This window comes from Gorilla gorilla, chromosome 12 (assembly GCF_029281585.2).
Source record: "Gorilla gorilla gorilla isolate KB3781 chromosome 12, NHGRI_mGorGor1-v2.1_pri, whole genome shotgun sequence".
NCBI lineage: Eukaryota > Metazoa > Chordata > Mammalia > Primates > Hominidae > Gorilla > Gorilla gorilla.
Genome location: NC_073236.2, coordinates 76391087 through 76416066, shown reverse-complemented (window position 1 = coordinate 76416066; position 24980 = coordinate 76391087). Strand labels below are relative to the sequence as shown.

Below are 24980 nucleotides of genomic sequence, written 5' to 3'. Positions count from 1 at the left end.
TGTAGACTTTGAGGTCACATAAAACATACACACATCACACACATGGACTGAAGTTCTAATTCTAGTCTACCACACATTGTGGTTATTGAGCAAGTTATTTAATCTGTGTACTCATCTATAAAATAGGAATTATATATGGTTACATAGTAGAATGTGAAGTTTAAATGTGATCATGTTTATAAAGCCCTTACCTTTGACTAGCACACATTAAATAGTAGTCATTCAACCCATATATTTATATGAATATATATATTCATATATATATATGAAATACATGCAATCATCATTTGTAAAAAAAAAATTAAAGCAGGTGGTAACAGGGAGTATATGGGAATTCTCTGTTCTTTCTGTTTAATTTTACTGTGACCTAAGGCTACTCTAAAAATAAAGCTTATAACTACTTAAAGACCAATAAAAAAGTAAGAATCTCATACATTAAAACAATTAAAACAACAAGATGCCAAATTTCATCTGTTTAACTGTCAACACTTAAAAATACTGATTATTTCAACTGTGGGTGTAGTAAGTAAATTTCACAAAAAAATAGTGACAGGAATATATGACAATACATATCAAGATTCCTTAAAATGTATACACACTTCTGACTCAGTAATTCCATTTATAGAAATTTATTTTCAGGAAATAATCAGATAAATGTACAGAGATATGTGTGATGTGTGACTTTTATACACACACAAATACAATGTTTATTGCAGCACTGTTTATAGTAGCAAGACACTGGAAATTGTTCATGTCTATATATAGCAGGATAGTTGAATAAATTATGGTAGTCTATCCTTAATAAATGTGTGATATAGATCTATGTTTATTAACATAAATAGAAGGCCATAATATTTATGTCTTGAAAAAAAATCATGTGTTACTCCTGTAATCAGAAAGCTATTTTTGCTTTAGGAAAAACATAAGTGTTCCAAAGAACTGTAGTGGCTGGGCAGTCTATGGATCAGGAAAACTTGAATTAATGGGAGGGCTTTAGTTTTAAACAATTTTTATTTATTAAACCAATGAACCAAAAGACAAATACATATCCTTCCACAGCAATAACCACATGTGACCAAAGTGTTCATTAAAGATTTCACAAAAGTGATGTATTTTTTTCAACTAATTCAACACTGCTGAGGCCCATAAACAATGTGATCTTTGAGGAAAGCTAATATTTGTTACCTCAGATTTAGACAGATGACCCTCAGTTTCCAGGTATTGACAAAACTCAAATACCTTTTTCAATAAAATGTAATGAGATAGAGAATAAGGACCAGAATCTACAGCAAGCTGAATACTTTTTTAGTTACACATGCATATCTGTGGGGAAGGAAAAGGAAAGAGGGAGAATTCAAAAGAAATGAGTTGTACTTATCCTTGTCTCCTCTAGGAGACAGATGCTTGAGAGCACTTACTAGAAGGAGAAAAAGATTACATCACCTGTCAATAGTTTTTTGAGTTCTACTAAGTTTATTTTTATTTTATTTATTTATTTATTTATTTATTTATTTATTTATTTTTGAGACAGTGTCTCGCTCTGTCGCCCAGGCTGGAGTGCAGTGGCGCAATATCGGCTCACTGCAGCCTCCACCTCCCAGGTTCAAGTGATTCTCCTGCCTCAACCTCCTGAGTAGCTGGGATTACAGGCGCATGCCACCATGCCTGGCTAATTTTTGTATTTTTAGTAGAGACAGGGTTTTACCATGTTGGCTGGGCTGGTCTTGAATTCCCGACCTCAGGTGATCCACTCACCTCGGCCTCTCAAAGTGCTGGGATTATAGGCGTGAGCCACCACGCCCAGCAAATTTTATTTAATTAAAAAAAAAAAAAAAGGACTCAAGCAATCCTCTTGCCTCAGCCTCCCAAGTAGCTGGAACTACAGGCATACACCTGGCAAGTTCTGTTAAGTTTAAATATGTAATAAAAGTGTAAAGGATTATTAAGGTTGTGTCTACATTGTATTAAACACAAAGGAAATACAAATATATTTCACATCCAGTGACACATTCTGAACATTTATTGATGTTCATATTTTATGTGTTATGGTCTTTCCTTGAGCTCTGAGCTCTGCAGATGTTATAAATCTGCCAAATAAATTCTTGATTATATTTTCTCTGCATGTTTCTTTTCAGACTTCAATAGAGTAGAATATCTAATGAAATTTTTCCTGGATTTTATAAAGTATTCATGAATGTAAACAGCCAAAAATCATCATATCTCTCTTAATAGCTGCAGTTTGCACATACTATGTATGCCCTTCACTACATAGTAGAAAAAAAAAAAATCTTTGATTTTGACCATGTTGGTAAAGGCTGTCCTCATCCCACAGCTTTAATACAACTGTAGCTTTGTAACAGAAGTGTCTGTAGCCATCTCCAGTACATACTAATTTCTGCTGGTACTATAATCAAATGTCCTTAAAGGCCAGTTACTTAATACAGTGAATATAGGCACTGTATGTCTTTTAATCCTCGCCAAACTAAAGAGAGCCAAGCTTGCTGACAAGAAGCATGGTGAGGTCATCAGCAGGGGACAGTCTGGAGTTTGAGGTCAACAACTGTCTTGATCAGGAGTATGGTGGGTCTGCAGATGCAGTTCACTCTCTTATAAAAGTGGTCCTCTACCCAGGTCCTCACCCACTGAATAAAAGTACCAGAGAAGACAGCGAGGAGTTACAAGCAAAAGAAAATGAGAGTAATAAACAATTCCGAACAGATACCTCAACTAGAATTTGGGCAGAAAACACATTTTGTACATCCCAAATGAAAAAAATAACTAATGTCTAGGGTGAAGAAAAGTCTTAAGATTCATTTGTTCAATGTCACGCCTAATAAGCAGACTATCCCCACTCTTACCTCTATCTGTACAATGAATCCAGTCTATTTCTCTCACACCAGAAAAAAAGAGTTGTTAAGGTTATCACAGCAATGCAAATGGAACAGAGTGGGTATTAGGGTAGCTTCTTACATAATCATGATATTCCCTTTTTAACACTGCAGTTTTTACCCATTTGATTTTTAGACAAAATACCATTCATAATTTAGAACATGAACAACATAAGCAAAATGTAAGGACTTCTTTTACTGCTATTGCTATATTTAGGAGGCAATGCTGTTAAAGGAAACCAGACTGCCAGATGAAAAACAGCATGGATGCTTTGGGCCACACCCCTCACTCACACACCCAATTAGCTATGAAAGGGGCTTTAAGGAAGAAAAGCAAGGTATACAAAATTTGTTCACATAATGACCATCGAGTTATTTATACCTATATTCTGTCAATTTTGTTTGGTATCCTAATTTACTGATTAGTATAACAACTTTTCTTCAAATTGCCATTATGGTAAAGGAACCCTCATCCCTTGGCAGGAATCTAAAGAGCCCTTATACCCATGGTATTCCTTCCTAAATGGCCCTAACTGTGCCCACATAAAAACCAGCTCCTTCATCTATAAAATCACATTTTTGTAGGTGCTTCCAGTTAAAAGACTTGAGGTTTTGCTATTGTTCCCTCCTGCTTATTTCTCCTTTTGCCTTTTCATCCTTTCCCTAACCAAGGGTCTGTTTAGATGTGTGCAGACCACTCTAGGCTTAAACAACCTTTAAATCCAACTACCATACCAAAGAGTACAAGTCTCTTGGAATGTCATCATAATGAATCAAACTTCTTAGGATTTTTTAAAGATGTTAAAATTTCATGTATTCAATGATTACAACTATGTAAAAAATGCATTTGATAAAAAGGACTAAAAAAAAACAACATAGAAAAGAATTGTGTGAATATAGCAATGGAACCTCACTTGCAAAAAACATCTTGGGACTGTGGTTTACTTTATAGGAGAAACATTAATTACCATTTTCTTTCATGTGTATAGGACTATTTAAATCTTCTATTTCTTTTTTAGTCAGTTTTGGTTTTTATTTACCTAAGAAATTTTCAGTTTTCCCCATTTTTCATGTTTGTTGTCATAAATTGTTCATTGTATTCCCTTTGCTTTTTTTTCTGTTTGACTAATCTTGTCAAAGAAGAAATGTTTAGCTTTATTAATCCTATTTTATAATTTTGGTTTTTGTTACATTTATTTTTAAACTTCCTTCTTTCTTCAGATTTATTTTACTGATATTTTTTGCAAGTTTTAAAAATTTCATGGCTCATAAATTTTGAGTCTTTCTTCTTTTCCAAGAAAAACATTTTAAATATATATATTTCCCTTCATAGCCCTGTCTCAGAACTCACTTCTGAATTTCTCACTCAAACTCAACATTTCCAAAACCAAACTCCTGGTCTTTTCCCACATACCTGTTCTTTCTGGAGTCTTATCAATCTTGTCAGTAACAATTTTGTTTTTCCAATTGCTCAGGTCAAAACACTTGAAGTCATGCTTGACTTCTCTATTATATTCTTTGTCCAATCTGTTAGAAAATCCTGTTGTCAGAACCTTTAATATGTTCAAAATCCACCACTCTATCTTCATTCCCTTTGCTACCAATCTGTAACTGGCCACCATCGCTTACTCAATTACTGCAATAGCCTCCCAATGGGTCTCCTTCTCCTTGACCTTCTAAGGACAATTCTCAACATAGGATCTGAGTTATCCATTCACTAGGTAGTTTCAAATCATCTATTGAGTTCCCCTATTATTCAAGAGAATACTCTCAATTCCTTACAATAATCTACAAAGTCCTGTATGACCTGGCCACTTGCTGCCTCTCTGACCCATTGTCTCATTCCTCTCCTTCTCATTCATTGCTCCAGCCAAACTGCTGGGATTTAACTAATATTTTGCCTTTTTAGTGAGGCCTTCCCTGACAATCTTTTTTTTTTAATAGTATGATTCTTTATTTTGTAAAACAAGCCTCCACTCCCCCAAAAAAACCTTTTTCATAACAATTTGTATTTTCCAGGGCCAGGGTCAAGGCTAAGGCTAGGATGAGATGAATGAAGGAGAACAAGAGAATTTACCTAAGGATTAAAATTTAAGAAATCTGGCAATCTTATTTAAAACTGCAGTCCACTCACCCATCATCTAATACTTCCTAGCCCTGTCCCTGAATGTTCTCTTTCATGGCATGTATCATTACCTGACATATTATGTATTTTACCCACTTATTTATTGTATTAGGCCATTCTTGCATTGCTATAAAGAAATACCTGACACTGGGAAATTTATAAAGAAAAGAGGTTTAATTGGCTCATGGTTCTGCAGCCTGTACAGGTAGCATGGTGCTAGCAATTGCTTGGCTTCTGGTGAGGTCTCAGAAAGCTTTCACTCATGGCGGAAGGCAAAGGGGGAGCCAGCATCTCACATAGCAAGAACTGGAGCAAGAGGAGGGAGAGCCACCAATGTTTAACCAACCAAATATGGTCATTTGGGTCATGAGGGTGGATGCCTTATGGTTTGGTGCTGTCCTTGTAAACTCACTATCACAGGGAGCATCAAGCCATAAATAATCCACCCCCATGATCCAAATACCTCCTACCAAGCCCCACCTCCAACACTGGGGATTACATTTCAACATGAGATTTAGGCAGGGGCAAATATACAAACTTCTGTTTTTTTGGTCTGTTTTGCCCTTTGCCATATTCCTAGCTAAGTGCTTGGCATGTAGTACTCAGTAATTAATTGTGGAGTAAATAAAAATTACTCCTTGACATTTTCATGAATTTTATTACCTAGAATATGGTCAATTTATATAAATGTTTATTCATGGGAAAAAAGTATAGTCTCCACTTGTTGGACTCTACACATGTCCATTAAATCAAGATTTCAATTATACAGTATTGTTCAAATCTCCTATTTCCTGACACTTTGTTTGCTTAATCTATCAATTACTAAATGAAAGGAGTTAAAATTCTTTAACTATTGACAGTGGACTTTTGTGTACACTGAAGCTATGTTACACACATTTAGAATTGTTTTATCTTCCCAGAGAATTGATTTTTCTGTCAATATTGATCTCTAGTAATCTCTACTAATGATTTTGCTTTAAAGACTATTTGTATTACATTACCAATACAGGCTGGGCACAGTAGCTCACGCCTATAATCCCAGCACTTTGGGAGGCCGAGGCGGGTGAATCACCTGAGGTTGGGAGTTTGAGACCAGCCTGACCAACATGGAGAAACCCCGTCTCTACTAAAAATACAAAATTAGCCGGGCATGGTGGCGCATTCCTATAATCCTAGCTACCTGGGAGGCTGAGGCAGGAGAATCGCTTGAACCTGGGAGGCGGAGGTTGCGGTGAGCCAAGATAACTCCATTGCACTCCAGCCTGGGCAACAAGAGTGAAACGCCATATCAAAACAAACAAACAAACAAACAAAAAACAAAAAACCCATTACTACTATATTAGCCCTCTTTGGAGTATTTATCTGGTATAAATTTTTTTATATTCTCTGATGTTTAAACTTTCTTTGTTTTCGTTTTTTTGTTGTTGTTTTTTTTTTCTTTTAAATGACATACGGTCTTGCTCTGTCGCCCAGTGCAATTGCCGGAACAAGGCTCACTGCAGACTTGAACACCCAGGCTCAAGCAATCCTCCCATCTCAGCCTTCCAAGTAGCTGGGACTACAGGCGTGTGCCACCATGCGCCTGGCTCATTTTTTAAAAAACGTTTTGTAGAGACGGGGTCTCACTGTGTTGCTTGTGCTGGTCTCAAACTCCTGGGCTGAAGCGATTCTCCTGCCTTGGCCTCCCATAAATGCTGGGATTACAGGTGTGAGCCACAGCACCCAGCCACCTTCTCTGTTTTAGATGTCTTTAAAAAAAAAAAAAAAACTGAGGAAAAAAATCTGTTTTACATTAACAATGATTATTGAGTTTTTGATTCATTGCTAGTATCTCATTGTGTGTTTTCTATTTTCCATCTTTTTTCCCATGTTTCTTCCCCTGCATGCTGCACTTTCCCCTAATTCTTGCCATCTTTGGGGTTAATTTTTTTTCTTTATCCAACATTTTCCCTCTCCTTCCTTGAAAATTATATACTCTATTTCTTTCCTTTTAGTGATTACCCTAGAAATTCTGTATTTCACTTACTAAAATCTAGAATGAATAAATATCTTTATCTTCCTCTTGAAAAGTATAAGGACCTTAGAATGCTTTAACTCTCTTCACTCCTCTTCTGATTTATATGTTGTTATTGTCCAAGATTTTATTTTAATTTTTAACCCCCTGAATTAGACATTAGTGTATATGCTTTATATGATCAATTTTGGTTTAGGTTTCCACAAGTTTATGATTTTTTTTTTTTTTTTGTCTACCATTCCTTTCTGCATCTCATGACTTCCTTCATTCCAGTTCTCTCAGGAAGGATGCTGTCCCATTCAAGGGTTCTAGATTTATGTATGGATGTCTGATACAACCTTCCATTCTGCATGAGCTCTCAGTTATGTCTCCTATCCTCTGAGTACACAACCTTTGTAAACCAAGCACCTATCTTACTGTGAGCCAGAAGATGCCCTCCAGGAGAACGTTGAGTTTGCTTACTCTTGTGGAATCAAGCATCCTTATCATTTCAGCCTGTTTCCCTTACTTTACTGCCAGCTCAACCATGCTTTCAATAAATATTTTGAATATATTATCTAGCATTTTTGGATGATCTGACCAGGAGATTTTCTCTAAAAATCATTCTATCTTGTTGCCTTGAATGTTCTTAGGTTAACTTTTTTAGTATTCATGTTCTTTAAAATGATTTCATACAAATGTTGTATTTACTATATATGCTCTATCAGCAAAAAGTATAACTGAAAAAGCCATGTATACATGGAATTGCTTAAGAACTGTTTTAGTCACAAAATGATTTTTGTTTTGCCTATCATATATATTTTACATAAGCTAAAAGCCATTTCCAAAAGACTGCCCTTTTTTTCTGAATTCTAAGTGTAAATATTGACTCCAGTATATTATCCGCAACATCTTACTGTAAAAATTTCCAACATAGAGCAAAGTTAAAAGATTATCTACCACATGTATTCTGACTTTATCGTTTTACAATATTGCTTATCACATATTTACCTATCTATCCCTCTGTTTATCCATCAATTCATATTACTTTTTGTTGTTACATTACAAAGGAAAATGCAGACATCAATACATTACCCTACCAATATTTCATAAACAAAAAATTTTATTTCTAGGCAATAAATCTCAAATTCCCCAAGTTTTGCTTAATATTTTTATAAGCATTTAAAAAGCACAACTCTCTGTGCCACAATCACATAACACTATTTGAGACAGAAAACAACAGTCTCACAGTTAAGAAGGGGGAAAAGTTAAAAATAAATTATTAACTCTTTATAATACATTATATTTCCATGTTAGTAATAAGCTTCATATGTGGCACATTCATTTGAAATGTTTGCCCTTTCATTTCATCAATATTTAGGGGTTCCTATTATAGTTTCTATTTGTTTATGATGAAAAGCTCTCATTTGCCATCATTTCCCTGTTCAGTACTTGTGGAAGACTATTCAGTTTCATGGAGGCAGCTGACTAATTATCTTTTAAACTTAGTTTAGGCAAAGTTGCATTTACCTTCTGTAGGTAAGTGTCTTCCAGTTTAATGATTTTATAAATTAGATTCTATCATCTCTTTAAAATTTTATTATAATAAACACTTTATTAGCTACCATATCAAGACTGTGCTTCTACTGTTTTCCTATCTTTAACGTTAGGAGTTTAATTTACATTTCTAGGGAGCATTTCTTTATGAAAATTGATCACTTTGAATGCATACAAAAAGATGAGAAGTGAGTTTTAAAGTTTAGGTTTCTTTGGATTTGGAAAAAGGCTTTCAGATAATTTTTTATATTTGTTAAAGACAAAAAAGACCAAAAAGTGTAAAGCAATGTCTATAGAATTCCTCTCCTCTCAAGAAAAAAACAAAATTGTATATAAAACATTTATTTTAATAATCTACATGGTATACTTGTCTATTATCACAAATTCATACTATGACCTTGCCCTTCATATGCTAGATGAAATTAAAATCAATGTAATATTTTACTCTTTATCAAAATAATCCAATCCAGATTCAGGCAATCTGAGTTCCATGTGAGTAATTTTAGGCACGCCCCTAATCTCTGTGGGGCAACTTTTCCTCATCTTTAATTTAAAATTCCCTATGATGGTCTTTACTGTTTAGGGATATTCCATTGTCTACTATGGTGTCTTTTTTCAGAGTATTAAAATATTGACTAGCCAAAGGACAGGGAGTAATGTAATTCTAGCACTTCACAAATACAAAAAGGTATTTGGCCTGTTTCTCTTCCCCTAAGCATGAGAACTTCTTGGTAGCACATTAAACAAAAGAATGGTTCCAACTTAAGCTATCTCATTTAATTTCTTCAAAACTTTTGTTTCTTTTTTCATAATACTGTATAGCCTACTATCAAAAGAAGAACTAATAAAACACTCATTATAATTGAAACAGTAGCAAAGTATGCAAAAGAAGAAACATGAAAAAGCTAGTATGCCCCAAGGGAAAACATCCAGTTCCAGATGTAACCACATAGAAAAGCTGGAGAATAATAATTTTGATAACAATAATAGTGACCTTATCAAAGTATGTCCAAAAAATAATTAGAAAACCATTTGAGAAAAACCAATGAACAAAAAATTCACATTAGTAGAATAGAGCATCCTAGAGCCAGCAGGATGGTTACAAATATGATGCTTATGTGAAAACTAAATCACTGCATAAAATCTCAGAGGCCAGAGACAATGAGGACACAAAGAATAGGCTTCCAAAACTTCTGTTTCATTCACTTTCATCTTTTTGGGCTCTTTAGGCAGGAGGAGAATTCATTAATTTTCCCCAGAAACAGAGAAACAAATATTAGCAATAAGAGCAAAGAACAAAGCTCTAAGTCCAAATAAATGTGACATTAACCCCAGCACTTTTACCATATGTTCATTCATAGAAGACAGCCTCATTTATATGAAGAGTCCTGGAATATGCTAATGTCATTCAGATGAAAAGGCAAGATTCAATTACATATCATAACCCTTGCAATATTTTAACGTTTCTCAGCTTCTAAAATTGCTGTTTTTCAGAGGCTTCACTGCTTGGTAGACTTCAAAATGCCACTTTATATATAAAAATCTAATTATAGAACATGAATATCTACACAACAATACAAATTCTCAAATCTTGACCAATCTGAAGTTTCCCCCTTCTTTTTGGCAGTCAAAAATAGTTACCAAACAGTCTACTCTTAAGTGAATAAAAATTTCCAGTTATTTTATAAGCTAGGATCTAAAAAATATACAATCAATAATAGATAAATGGTTTTAAGGGGAGAGTAAGGAACAGGGAATCAAAATCAGTTCAAAGATCTGACACCACCAATAACTTGTTATTTGATCTAAGCAAGCCACTTATCTATGCCTCAGTTTACTCACTTGTCAAATGATACTACTACTTTAACAGGAGTTTCTGAGAAAAAAAATAAGAGAATATACATCAAAGCCCTTGAAAGAGTGAAAAGCACTATAACAGATTATATTATTAGTAAAATTAAAGTCTAAAATCAACTCCTTGATGTAATCCTCCTTTTTGGTACACAGTTGAAAATTCTGTTACTTTCCATTGTATAACATGTCATATATAAAAGAATACTATACATATACGTATACATATATGCAAACATACACAGACATACATATGTATATGTATGTGTATATATACACAGTTTAAAAATAATTTTTTATTTTTAATAATTTAATATACCCTGATATTTACCACTCATCTTAAGAAATAGAACATTACTAATACCTTAGAGGCTATTATATGCTTATTTTATCATATTTCTTTTCATTCACTCCAGACTGCTCTAAATTGTGTGCTAATTTTTTTGCTTGCTTTTACTTATAGTACTGCCACATTTATATATGTATCCCTAAATTATCCATGCATTCATCTTCCTTCTTTCCATCCATTAATCCTGCTTTCTGAACTTCATGTATATATATATATACATGCTATTGTATTTTTCCTTTAACTTCTGCAATATTTTTCTTAGAGAAATTTCTTGACATTATTTTTCACATATTTTCTAGGTTAACAAAATTTATTATACCCATTTAAAGCAGAGAAAATGGGGTACGGTGAAGCTAGAAACTTGCCACATTATATAAGCAGACAATGGACAAGTTTTTCTACAGTAATTCTTAAAGAAAAACAAACTAATGACTGTCTCAGAGCTTTACAGAACATTCACATCATTACCTTCAATTAAAAAGAAAATATTTACTTAGTGCGAGTAGCACAATTCAGTTAATATTTCTACATTGACTTTACATAGCTTTCATATTAAAGAGGAAGGTATATTAAAAAGTACTGGTGATATAAACCCCCCAAATAATATTCAAATATTTCCTTAAAATGAAAACAATAACAAATTAAATAAGACCAAAAGAAGATGTATATTTCTTTGAGGAGATGGATTGTTAGGAAACACGTAGCCTTACTATGGAATATTTTAATTAAAGAGGATGTCTCCTGAAATAAGTAATTAGTCTGACACTAATCAATCCAAACATATCATTCACCTGAGCAAGTGATGGAAGAATCTCCTTGCGTATTTGCTGATTTGATCTCTATATTCCAATATAGTGGAATCCAGAAGTGGTCTTGTTGGAGCATAGAAGGTTCCAAGGCTTGTCTCAAGCTGTGCTGTGGAATTCAAACATAGCAGCACTAAAACAAGTGAAAACTCCTTCAATTACAACAAAATACTCATGTTTGCAGTCAGTCAGGTTTTGCAAACTTGGATGAAACATGAACTTGTTGCAGGAAAGATGAAATTAAAATATGACAGCTGGTACAAAAACAAACCTGTGTATAAACTTTCACTTGAGGCAAAGCTGACAATGACTCTGAGCAACAAAAAGCTGTCAAAACTGAAGAAATCCATAATGAACCAACCTCTCACCACAAATGGGTAATTAAAACAGTGACTCATCAAAGTAACACAGTTTGAACTAGTACTTCCAGTAAAATCAACTCACAGTGTGCTAAACATTTACTGTCTTTGGCTAAAAGGAGAAAACTGACCTTTCTTCATTGGGAATTGAAATCAATATAGCAGAAATGTTTTTTAAAATAATACAAATAAACAGGCATATTGGAGTAGAAATATATCTCTATTGCAATTTTAAGACAACCGTGAAAGTCTCTATATCTTCCCTAAGTCCTGCCCTAAACAGCAAAAATCTTGGTTTTATCCAAGTGTGAAAACTAAGACCTCTGGGAGAGGAAAGAAGGACTGGAGAGGCAGGTTTTGATAAACTAGAGGGCTAAGATGGGGGGAAAGGGCACATTTTGCCTGTTTCAGAATTTTACCAAGACATGCTCATGGGACTAGGTTTTTTCCCAGAAATACCTGGAAGTTAAGTAATTACCATAATGGTGAGAGTAAGAGTATGTATGAGAACACTACAGTTCACAGTAAGACTTCTCTGATTTTTATGCTACTAGCACTGAGTTGAATAAACAATTCCTTATTTAGCAAAACTCTTTAGTTTTAGGCATATTTGGGTTTGAAAGTATTAAATACCTCATCAGAGTAATTACTATGGACTTGGCTAAGCTGTTAGTAATTTCTTTTTTTAATCTCAAATCTAGACAGTAAAGTAAGATGAACTTTAGGGGTATTTTCTTTCAAAGCAGCAGTCAATTTAGATTACAATTGAATACAGCAATGCTATTGTGAAAACAAGCCAGATTCTCTTGCCATTGCTTCTTTTCTTGACAGCATGTTTCGTACATCTGAAATATTCGAACCTACATGGAATACTCATAACTCCCAGCACAGCTGTAGATTCATTAGATAGCCCAGCTTGATGTTTAAGGCAGAAATGAAGATCTCAAAGATAACTACAATACGGCTACAAATAAAAGAGCTCACTGGGTTCCGCTAATAAAAGGAAAACAAATTACTACGTCAAATTTGTTAGATTCAGATAGAATAAGTCTCGAGAGAAAAAAAAACTGTGAATGTTTTAGAAATATGTTTTGTAGTTACTTGGAGGAAAATGCACACACCTACTTAAAATGTACATATTCTGATAACCCAGCATCATGCAAAAATTTTAGTTTAATAGCCTAGTATCATACAAGCTTTTTATTTCCCTATCTCCCCAATATGGTTCCTTGAAAATATACTTTATTAAGGCAAGAATCTGATAATGCCCATTTGTGTATTCCCTAATAATCTTTCCTATAACACAGTAATCTTACAAGACAAATTCACTAAGGTGCTAGCAATTTTTCAGTGTGCTGCGGGTCAATATTTTATCTTTTTCATATTTCTTCTTTAACTGTAAATTTATGATCTCTTATATAGATTGTGTATAACATAAGCATTCTTTAGGGACCCTGCTTTTTAAAATTTTTTCTTTCATTTTTTTTTAAGTATACACTCAGTCATTACAGTATATCAATACTAAGAAATAATTAGTTAAGATAACTGCAGGCAGCAATATTATAGTAGTACCTTGTACCCTAAAATTATGGAGTTATACTCTTCTTTTTATTTTTAACTAATACTCATTGAGTGCCGAAGTAGTGGGCCATGCACTAGGCATTTTCTCATTGTAAAAATACTGGAATTTCTTGGTCAGGCACAGTATGGGCTCACGCCTGTAATCCCAGCACTTTGGGAGGCTTTAGGCAGGCAGATCACTTGAGGCCAACCTGGGCAACATAGTGAAATCCCTCTACTAAAAATGGAAAAATTAGCTGGGCGTGTGGTGCACATCTGTAATCCCAGCTACTCAGGAGGCTAAGGCAGGAGAATCGCTTGAACCCAGGAGGCAGGCATTGCAGTGAGACGAGATCATGCCACTGCATGCCAGCCTGAGCAACAGAGCGAGACTGTCTCTAAATAAAAAAAGAAAAATATCGGAATTTCCCGAGATAAATTTTGACCACCTCCAAAAAGAACATTTAATTAACATTAAATAAATATTTATTGTGGGCCATGTGTGACTTGGGCCAAGACCCACGATACAGACTTCCTGGAAGAGCATGTACTTACTAATTATTCTTCTCTAAAATTACTAAAATGAAGGTTACCTACAGAATTCTATCCAAAAAACTTGTTTATTTTGGCAATGTAATAAAGTGGGATAAGAAAAATCTATAAAAATGCAAAGAAAGCAGAAAAGAAAAGCTCTTCAAGTAAAGATCTTTTGACATATTTCCTGTTCCTCCTATCTTGTAAATTACCTAGGGACAGTTTCTCATTCACCATGATTTTCCACCATTAATGTCAATGCTTACCACAAAGATATGAAAGATGCAAATGTCAGAATGTTTAGGTGCATTGTACATTAAGTAAATAACTTATAAGAAAAATAATACTATTAGATAATTGGCAAATATAAAGATTTATTTCATTATTGTATGTGTCACAGCATTCCCCACTGCCCCACCCCCTGACCTTATTTTTTTTAACTTCTCTTTTAAAATTAAACATCTTAGATATATATCAACAAAATTACTTATTGGGCAAAGGTAAGGAAATCGAAGCAGGCAGAAGAGAGAAGAGTGTTACAACTATAAGTCAGAATAAGGAAAACAAGAAGGAGCGGCCTGGGCCACAATTCAGATATACAAAAAAAGGAAGTGTTAAGGACTATTGTCTGGACAGAGGACTTCAGTGTGAGAAAAAAATATTGATATCTAATGTGAGGGAGGAATAAAGACTTTGGTGCCGTTTGTCTAGCAGACCCCACGGAGTACATGAAATTTTTGATCAAAGTTTGAAATCTGAGCATGTTCCGTCTGTGAGCTTAGACCGAATTGTACAATGACTGCACTGTAAGCTCCAACATAAGCATATACAGAAAAGCTGTTCTTTATGTTGACAAATACTATACAGTAAGTACTATATGGGAGCAATTATTTGATATCTGATCCTTTCAGTTTTAATAGAGCACTAACATTTTTATCATTTAATCTCCAATACCATGACTCAAAAACAACCTCAAAAAATAACTCAATAAAATCTATTTCATGTATATACAAAACTCATCTATGAAAAATATTTCAAGTCTGACCTTCTCTCTCTGGAGTGAGCTTCTGTCTAAGAAGATGGTTTACAATGGCGCTCAGGCTGATAAAGCACTGGTGGCCCAGAGTGTCCCAATTCATGCTGCTCAGGATGTTTATTGCCTCATAGATCTCATCACAGTGAATGTACTGGAAGATGATGTCTATCAGGCCCAGCTGTCCTCGAGTGAAGACGCCTACCACAAAACATGGAAAACCAGGTGAATCTTTTAAAATAAAAGTAGAATAACAAAAAGAGTTAACTTTTCCATAAAGAAAAAAACCTATATTGCTTGCATTAAGTGCTAGAAATGTGGGACTGATCTCCTTCTCAACTAATATTTGCTATAAGATACACTGATAACAACAAAAACACATCTGTTGATCCTTTTAAAATGAAAGAAAATTCACTTTTACTCTTAGGACCAAGAGCATAAAACAAAGATTGGGGGGTGGCATTCTGTTCTGGTTTTATTGTCTTTTAAATATGGCTGACCTCATTTGAAATTAATAATTTCTGTGTATTAAATGACAATAAGTACTAGCAAAAAAAACAAGGTTTTTTGCTTGTTTTATGTAATTTTTTAAATCTTTTCAAAATGGTAGGTTACAAAATCTTTTTTTCTTCAATGTTTACTGATTAAAGTCTAAAAAACTTCCACTCAGTACAAATAATCATGAAAGAAAATGAGAAAATGTATGTGAAATTACTTTTAAGCCACAAAGTATTATAAAATATTACTGTAATTCTTTTTATTACTATCATCATCATCATCATTTAACTGGAATAGTTATAGGCTTCAGGATTTTAAAAAATGTATTAGTTCATGAGAAAGACGCTAAAATTCTTCATACTAACTTCAAATCACATCAAAATGAAAACTTGTGCTATTAACAGGACTCAACTTGATAGGGAATCTGGGGAATTGCCCTGACTATACTAAGCAGTAAAACTTTACTATTCCTTTTGTGTTGGTAAAATCAAAGAATGTGACCATCCAACAGCCTTCATGAGCCTGCATTCAGGCATTGGAAGTCCTCATAAATCAGGGTGGTTCCTTGGCAGTAGATATTAATTCATAGGAACTTTGCAGGAAACCAAAAATATCTGAAGTCTGTTGACTCCACCTATACCCTATGTAATACTTCTACTAGTAACAAGAGAAAGAACTCATCTATTGAGAAGAAAAGCTAACATATAATCATAATAAAATCATTGAAAGGTGATAAAGAGAAAATCTTAAAAGGCAACCACAGGAAAAAAAAATACACTGGATGTACGAAAAAGCAAAGATATGAATGATTACAGATTTTGCATCTAAAATTATGTAATCCAGAAAACAATAACAAGACAATTTTAAAAGTACTGAGGTAAAAAAATTAATCTAGAATTCTATACCTTTATAAAAATGATCCAAAATTCATGAAGAAAGATAACAATCCTTAAATGCACCTAATAACAGAGCTGTGAAATAATAAAGCAAAAACTGACAGAACTAAAAGGAGAAAAAGCCAGATCTAAAATTATAATTGGTGCCCAGGGGCGGTGGTTCATGCCAGTAATCTGAGCACTATGGAAGGCCAAGGCAGGCAGATCAGTTGAGGTCAGGAGTTCGAGACAGGCATGGCAAACATGGCAAAACAGTCTTTACTAAAAATACAAAAATTAGCCAGGCATGATGGCAGGGGCCAATAATCACAGCTACTCGGGAGGCTGCAGCAGGAGAATCGCTTGCATCTGGGAGGTAGAGGTTGCGTTGAACTGAGATCACACCACTGCACTCCAGCCGAGTGACAGAGTGAGACTCTGTCTCAATCAATCAATCAATCAATAAAATTATAATTGGAGATTTCAGCACTTTTAATAATCAAGAGAATACGTAAGCAAAAAATCAGTAAGTATAGGAAATACTTGAAAAACACTATCAATGAATTTGACCTAATTGACGTTTATAAAACACTGCACCCAACCACAGTAAAATACATTCTTTTTAAGTGCACACATAACACAGACCAAGATAGAGCATATTCTGAGTAATATAATGAAGCTACATACGTTTAAAAGTTTTAAAATCATAAGAGCATTTTCTCTGACCACAATAGAATTAAATATCAGTAACAGAAAAATTATCTGGAAAATCCCCAAATATTTAGAAGTTAAGCAACATCCTTCTAAATAACCTATGGGTCAAAGAAAAAAATGTCACAAAGTAGATTAGAAAATATTTTTAATTGAATTAAAGTAAGACCCAAAGTAAATGGAAGGAAATAATAAAGACAGTAAATAGTAAATAACAAATATAGAAAAATCAATGAATTCAATAGCTTGTTCTTTGAAAAGATCAGTAAAATTGACAAACTTCTGTCTCAGCTGAGAAAAAAAGAGAGATGATACAATTACCAATATAAGAATGATCACTACAGAACTACTGACATTTAAAATCAGTGAATAATTAGTTTTTATATGAACAAATATAACCTAAATGCAATGGATTCCTTGAAAGACCCAAACCATCAAAGCTCACTCAAGAAGGAATAAACTTGAATGGCTCTATATTATTTAAATTTGAAGGCATTGTTAAAAAAAACCTTTACACATACACACACACACACGTGCACCAATGCACACACATAATTAAACACGACCTGCATGTTAAGATGTCTTCACTGGTGAATTCTCTCAAACATTAATGGAAGAAATAATAAAGCCAGGAACAGTGGCATACACCTATTGTCCCAGCCTCACAGGAGGCTAAGGCGGGAGGACTGCTTGAGCCCAAGAGTTTTAAGTCCAACCTGGGCAAGACAGCAAGACTGTGTCTCTAAAAAAAAAGTAATATGTAAAAAAAAAAAAAAAATTAACAAAAGAAGAAATAATATAAATTCAATACAACTCAAATTATAAGAGAGAATACTTCCCAACTCATTTCATGTGGTTAGAATTACACTGACACCAAAAATGAAGATATTACAAGAAAATAAAAAGAAAACTACAGACCAATATTTCCCATAAACAAACACAAAAACCCTTAACATAATATTAGCAAATCCAGCAATATATTAAAAAGATAATATATCATGAACAAGCAAGATTACTCCCACAAATGCAAGGTTGCTTAAACATCTGAAAGCCAATCAATATAATTTACCTTATGATGAGAAAAAAGAGAAAAAACCTATAATCATTTCAATTGCTGCAGAAAAAGCACTTGAAAAAAAATTCAACATCCACTTAAGATAATATATCTCAGCAGACTAGGAATGGAAAGGGACTTCCTCAATATAATACCATCATACTTATAGTGAAAGATTGAATGTTTTCCACCGAAGATTAGAAACAAAGCAAGGATGTCCTCTCTTACCATTTCTATTTAATATTGTACCAGATGTCCTAGCTGTAAGAAGTGAAGAGAATAAAATAAAAAGCACACAGTTTAGATAAGATGATGTAACACTTCTAAATCCAGTTGTCATGATCATCTAAGTAGAAAATCCTAAGGATTCCAAGTTACTTCAGCTAAGAATGAGTTTAACAGGATTGCAGGATACATAGTCAATATTTTAAAAATTTATTTCTACATAATCCCAATGAACAATAAAAATTGTAATAAAAATATTTACAATATAATCCAAAAACATGCAATACTTAGGGATAAATATAACAAAGCATGTACAAGACCTTTATACTTAAAATTATAAAACTATGCAGAGAGAAACTAATGAACACCTAAATAATTGGAGAAGGGTACTACTTTTATGGATTAGGAGACTCAATATTGTTAAGAATCATTCCTCCCTAAAATGATCTATAGATCCAACACAATCTCAGTCAAAATCCCATCAGGTGAAACAAGCCAGTTTCAAAACTTATATAGACATGGAAAGGATCTAGAATAGTCAAAATAATAGGAAAAAGAAGAATAAAGTTGAAGGACTAACAGTACCTGATTTCAAGACTTACTGTAAAGCCACTTACTGTAAAGCCACAGGAATCAAGTCAGAATGGTACTTGCTTAAGTACAGACATTTAATTCACTAAAAGACAATACAGTTATTGATAGATCAAAGTAATTCAATGGGAGAAAGAATACTCTTTCTGACAATTGGTACTGGAACAATAAATATTTATATTAAAAATTAATCTCAACCCATACCTCATACCATATGCAAAATATTAACTTGAAGTAGACCATAAACCTAAATGTAAGAGCTAAACCCACAAAACTTCTATAAGAAAATCCTTGTGACCCTGCATTAAACAGTTTTCTTAGGACGTGAAAAGCAAAAGCCATAAAACAAAGAACATTATGAACTGAATTTCATTAAAATTAAAAACTTCTGCTACTTTATACACAATGGTAAAATAATGAAAGGGTAAACTACAGGCTGAAATAAAATATTCACAATACAAGTATCTTACAAAGGCCTTGTATTCATAAAATATACATAAAAAATCTCTTACAACTCAAGAATAAGTAAACAAAAAATCCAATTAAATTTGGGCGAAAGATTTGAAGACATACTTCATCAGACAAGATATACAACAAATAAGCACATGAAAAGATGCTTGATTCCAACAGTCACCAGAGAAATGCAAATTAGTACCACGACACACTTACTAGAATGGCTAAAATTAAAATGACCATTAATTTCAAGTGTTAGAACTTGGAGCAACTAGAGTTCCCATAAATTGCTGATATGCTAAATGACACAATCATTTTAGAAAACAGTTTCTTCTAAAGTTGAACAAACACTTAGCATATGGCCCAGCCATTTTAAACTTGTAGGTTTTTGACAAGAGAAATGAAAATATATGTTCATACAAAGACTTGTAGATGAAAGTACATAGCATTTTTAATCTGTTAGCGAAAATCTGGAAACAAACCAAATGTCCATCAATATGTGAAAGAATTAAAAAACTGTGGCACAGAAATACAAAAAAACCCTCAGAGGATATTAGGAACACCTCTATGCACTCAAGCTAGAAAACCTAGAAGATATGAATAAATTTCTGGGAATGTACACCCTGTCAAGATTGAATCAGGAAGAAACTGAATCCCTGAACAGACCAATAACAAGCTCCAAAACTGAATCACTAATAAAAAGCCTACCATCAGAAAAAGCTTAGGACCAGACAATTCACAGCCAAATTCTACCACGTGTATAAAGAAGAGCTGGTACCATTCCTACTGAAACTATTCCAAAAAAATGAGAAGGAAGGACTCCCTAACTCATTCTATGAGGCCAGCATCATCCTGATACAAAATCTGGCAGAGAGACAACAAAAAAAGGAAACTTATGGCCAATATCCTTGATAAACGTAGATGTAAAAATCCTCAATAAATACTAGCAAATGAAATCCAGCAGCACATCAAAATGAAAAGCTACCACAAATAAGTAGGTTTTATCCCTAGATGTAAGGTTAGGTCAACATACACAAATCACTAAATGTGATTCATCACATTAACAGAATGAAAAACAAAAACCACACGATCGTCTCAATAGACACAGAAAAGGCTTTCAATAAAATCCAACATCCCTTCATGCTAAAAAAAAAGAAAAAAAACCTCAACAAACTAGGTATTGAAGGAATATACATCAAAATAATAGAGTAACCTATGATAAATCCACAGCCAACATCATACTGAATGGGCAAAAGCTGGAAAACTGGAACAAGACAAGGATGCCCTCTCTCACCATTCCTGTTCAATATAGAACCGGAAGTCCTAGCCAGAGCAATCAGGCAAGAGAAAGAAATAAAACACATCCAAATAGAAGACATGAAGTCAAACTATCTCTGTTTGTAGAAAATATGATTCTATACCTGGAAACCCAACAGTCTCTGCCCAAAAGCTCCTACGTCTGAGAAACAATTTCAGCAAAGTTTCACGATACAAAACTAAAGTATACAAATCAGTAATATTTCCATACACCAACGACATCCAAGCTGAGAGCCAAATAAGCAACACAATCCCATTCACAAAAGCCACAAAAAGAATAAAACACCTGGGAATACAGCTAACAGAGAGGTAAAAGATCTCTACAACAGGAATCACAAAACACTGCTCAAAGAAATCAGACATGACACAAACAAATGGAAAAACATTCAAAGCTCATGGATAGGTAGAATCAATATCATTAAAATGACTTTACTGCCCAAAGCAATTTACAGATCCAGTGCTATTCCTATCAAACTACCAATGACATTCTTCACAGAATTAGAAAAAAAATAAACTAATTTGAGAGCCGTTCCAAGATGGCTGAATAGGAACAGCTCCGGTCTGCATCTCCCAGTGTGACTGACACAGAAGACGGGTGATTTCTGCATTTCCAACTGAGCCTCGGCTGGTGATACCCAGGCAAACAGGGTCTGGAGTGGACCTCCAGCAAACTCCAACAGCCCTGCAGCTGAGGGATCTGACTGTTAGAAGGAAAACTAACTAACAGAAAGGAATTGAACATCAACAAAAAGGACATCTACACCAAAACCCCATCTGTAGGTCACCAACATCAAAGACCAAAGGTAGATAAAACCACAGATATGAGGAGAAACCAGAACAGAAAAGCTGAAAATTCTAAAAACCAGAGCGTCTCTTCTCCTCCAAAGGATCGCAGCTCCTCGCCAGCAGTGGAACAAAGCTGGACGGAGAATGACTTCGACGAGTTGACAGAAGTAGGCTTCAGAAGGTTGGTAATAACAAACTTCTCCAAGCTAAAGGAGCATGTTCAAACCCATCACGAGGAAGCTAAAAACCTTGAAAAAAGTTAGACAAATGGCTAACTAGAATAAACAGTGTAGAGAAGAACATAAATGACCTGCTGGAGCTGAAAACCATGGCACGAGAACTTCGTGATGCACGCACAAGCTTCAATAGCCGATTCAATCAAGTGGAAGAAAGGGTATTGGTGATTGAAGATTAAATTGATGAAATAAAACGAGAAGACAAGGTTGGAGAAAAAAGAGTAAAAAGAAATGAATAAAGACTCCAAGAAATATGGGACTATGTAAAAAGACCAAATCTAGGTTTGATAGGTGTACCTAAAAGTGATGGGGAGAATGGAACCAAGTTGGAAAACACTCTTCAGGATATTAGCAAGGATAACTTCCTCAACCTAGCAAGACAGGCCAACATTCAAGTTCAAGAAATACAGAACACACCACAAAGATACTCCTCGAGAAGAGCAACCCCAAGACACATAATCGTCAGATTCACCAAGGTTGAAATGAAGAAAAAAATGTCAACAGAAGCCAGAAAGAAAGGTTGGGTTACCCACAAAGGGAAGCTCATCAGACTACGAGCGGATCTCCTTGCAGAAACATTACAAGCCAGAAGAGGGTGGGGGCAAATATTCAACATTGTTAAAGAATTTTCAACCCAGAATCTCATATCCAGCCAAACTAAGCTTCATAAGCGAAAAACAAATAAAATCCTTTACAGATAAACAAATGCTGAGAGATTTTGTCACCACCAGGCCTGCCTTACAAGAGCTCCTAAAGGAAGCACTAAACATGGAAAAGAACAACTGGTACCAGCCACTGCAAAAACATGCCAAATTATAAAGACCGTCCATGCTATGAAGAAACTGCATCCATTAACAGGCAAAATAACCAGCTAACATCATGACAGGATCACATTCACACATAACAATATTAACCTTAAATGTAAATGGGGTAAAAGCCCCAATTAAAAGACACAAACAGACAAATTGGAAAACGAGTCAAGACCCATCACTGTGCTGTATTCAGGAGACCCATCTCATGTGCAGAGACACACATAGGCTCAAAATAAAGGGATGGAAGAAGATCTACCAAGCAAATAGAAAGCAAAAAAAGCAGGGGTTGCAATCCTAGGGTCTGATAAAATAGACTTTAAACCAACAAAGATCAAAAGAGACAAAGAAGGCCATTACATAATGGTAAAGGGATCAATTCAACAAGAAGAGCTAACTATCCTAAATATATATGCACCCAATACAGGAGCACCCAGATTCATAAAGCAAGTCCTTAGAGACCTACAAAGAGACTTAGACTCCCACACAATAATAATGGGAGACTTTAACATCCCACTGTCAATATTCAACAGATCAATGAGACAGAAGGTTAACAAAGATATCCAGGACTTGAACTGAGCTCTGCACCAAGCAGACCTAATAGACATCTACAGAATTCTCTACCCCAAATCAAGAGAATATACATTCTTCACAGCACCACATTGCACTTATTCTAAAATTGACCACATAATTGGAAGTAAAGCACTCCTCAGCAAATGTAGAAGAACAGAAATCACAACAAACTGTCTCTCAGACCACAGTACAATCAAATTAGAACTCAGGATTAAGAAACTCACTCAAAACCGCACAACTATATGGAAACTGAACAACATGCTCCTGAATGACTACTGGGTAAATAATGAAATTAAGGCAGAAATAAAGATGTTCTTTGAAACCAACGAGAACAAAGACACAATGTACCAAAATCTCTGGGACACATTTAAAGCAGTGTGTAGGAGAAAATTTATAGCACTAAATGCCCTCAAGAGAAAGCAGCAAAGATCTAAAATTGACACCCTAACATCACAATTAAAAGAATAGAGAAGCAAGAGCAAACAAATTCAAAAGCTAGCAGAAGGCAAGAAATAACTAAGATCAGAGCAGAACTGAAAGAGATAGAGACACAAAAAAACGTTTCAAAAAAGTCAATGAATCCAGGAGCTGGTTTTTCAAAAAGATCAACAAAACTGATAGACCGCTAGCAAGACTAATAAAGAAGAGAGAACAATCAAATAGATGCAATAAAAAATGATAAAGGGGATATCACCACCTGTTCTACAGAAATACCATCAGAGAATACTATAAACACCTCTATGCAAATAAACTAGAAAATCTAGAAGAAATGGATAAATTACTGGACATATACACTCTCCAAAGACTAAAACAGAAAGAAGTTCAATCTCTGAATAAACCAATAACAGGCTCTGAAATTGAGGCAATAATTAATAGCCTACCAACCAAAAAAAGTCCAGGACCAGACGGATTCACAGCCAAATTCTACCAGAGGTACAAAGAGGAGCTGGTACCATTCCTTCTGAAACTATTCCAATCAATAGAAAAAGAGGGAATCCTCCCTAACTCATTTTATGAGGCCAGCATCATCCTGATACAAAAGCCTGGCAGAGACACACACAAAAAAGAGAATTTTAGACCAATATCCCTGATGAACATCAAAGCAAAAATCCTCAATAAAACACTGGCAAACCGAATCCAGCAGTACATCAAAAAGCTTATCCACCACGATCAAGTTGGCTTCATCCCTGGGATGCAAGGCTGATTAAACACACGCAAATCAATAAATGTAATCCATCACATAAACAGAACCAATGACAAAAACCACATGATTATCTCAATAGATGCAGAAAAGGCCTTCAACAAAATTCAACAGCACTTCATGATAAAAACTCTCAATAAACTAGGTATTGATGGAATATATCCCCAAACAATAAGAGCTATTTATGACAAACCCACAGCCAATATCATACTGAATGGGCAAAAACAGGAAGCATTCCCTTTGAAAACTGGCACTAGACAAGGATGCCCTCTCTCACCACTCCTATTCAACATATTGGAAGTTCTGGCTAGGGCAATCAGGCAAGAGAAAGAAATAAAGGGTATTCCATTAGGAAAAGAGGAAGTCAAATTGTCCCTGTTTGCAGAGGACATGATTGTACATTTAGAAAACCCCATCATCTCATCTCAAAATCTTCTTAAGCTGATAAGCAATGTCAGCAAAGTCTCAGGATACAAAATCAATGTGCAAAAATCACAAGCATTCCTATACACCAATAATAGACAGAGAGCCAAATCAGGAGTGACCTCCCATTCAAAACTGCTACAAAGAGAAGAAAATATCTAGGAATCAAACTT

At 34.6% G+C, this 24980-nt stretch overlaps 1 protein-coding gene across 13 annotated transcripts in view; it reads right to left on the bottom strand.

The window, feature by feature from the left end:
• Positions 1 to 24980, bottom strand: part of WDPCP (WD repeat containing planar cell polarity effector) — a 482654-nt gene that overhangs the window by 254413 nt on the left and 203261 nt on the right. For 10 of the 13 annotated variants that reach the window (XR_010130115.1, XR_010130117.1, XR_010130114.1 and 7 more), the window contains 2 exons: positions 15068 to 15256; positions 11555 to 11678 (listed from right to left, as the gene is read on the bottom strand). Coding sequence is in view for 9 of the 13 variants with exons in the window: in XM_031008388.3 (XP_030864248.1) it covers positions 11555 to 11678; positions 15068 to 15256 (313 nt within the window). In the remaining 4 variants the exon portion in view is untranslated. Of the gene's footprint in view, positions 1 to 280; positions 2643 to 11554; positions 11679 to 15067; positions 15257 to 24980 lie in introns of those variants that run through there. The other 3 variants (XM_055378000.2, XM_055377999.2, XM_055378007.2) reach the window with 2 other exon arrangements.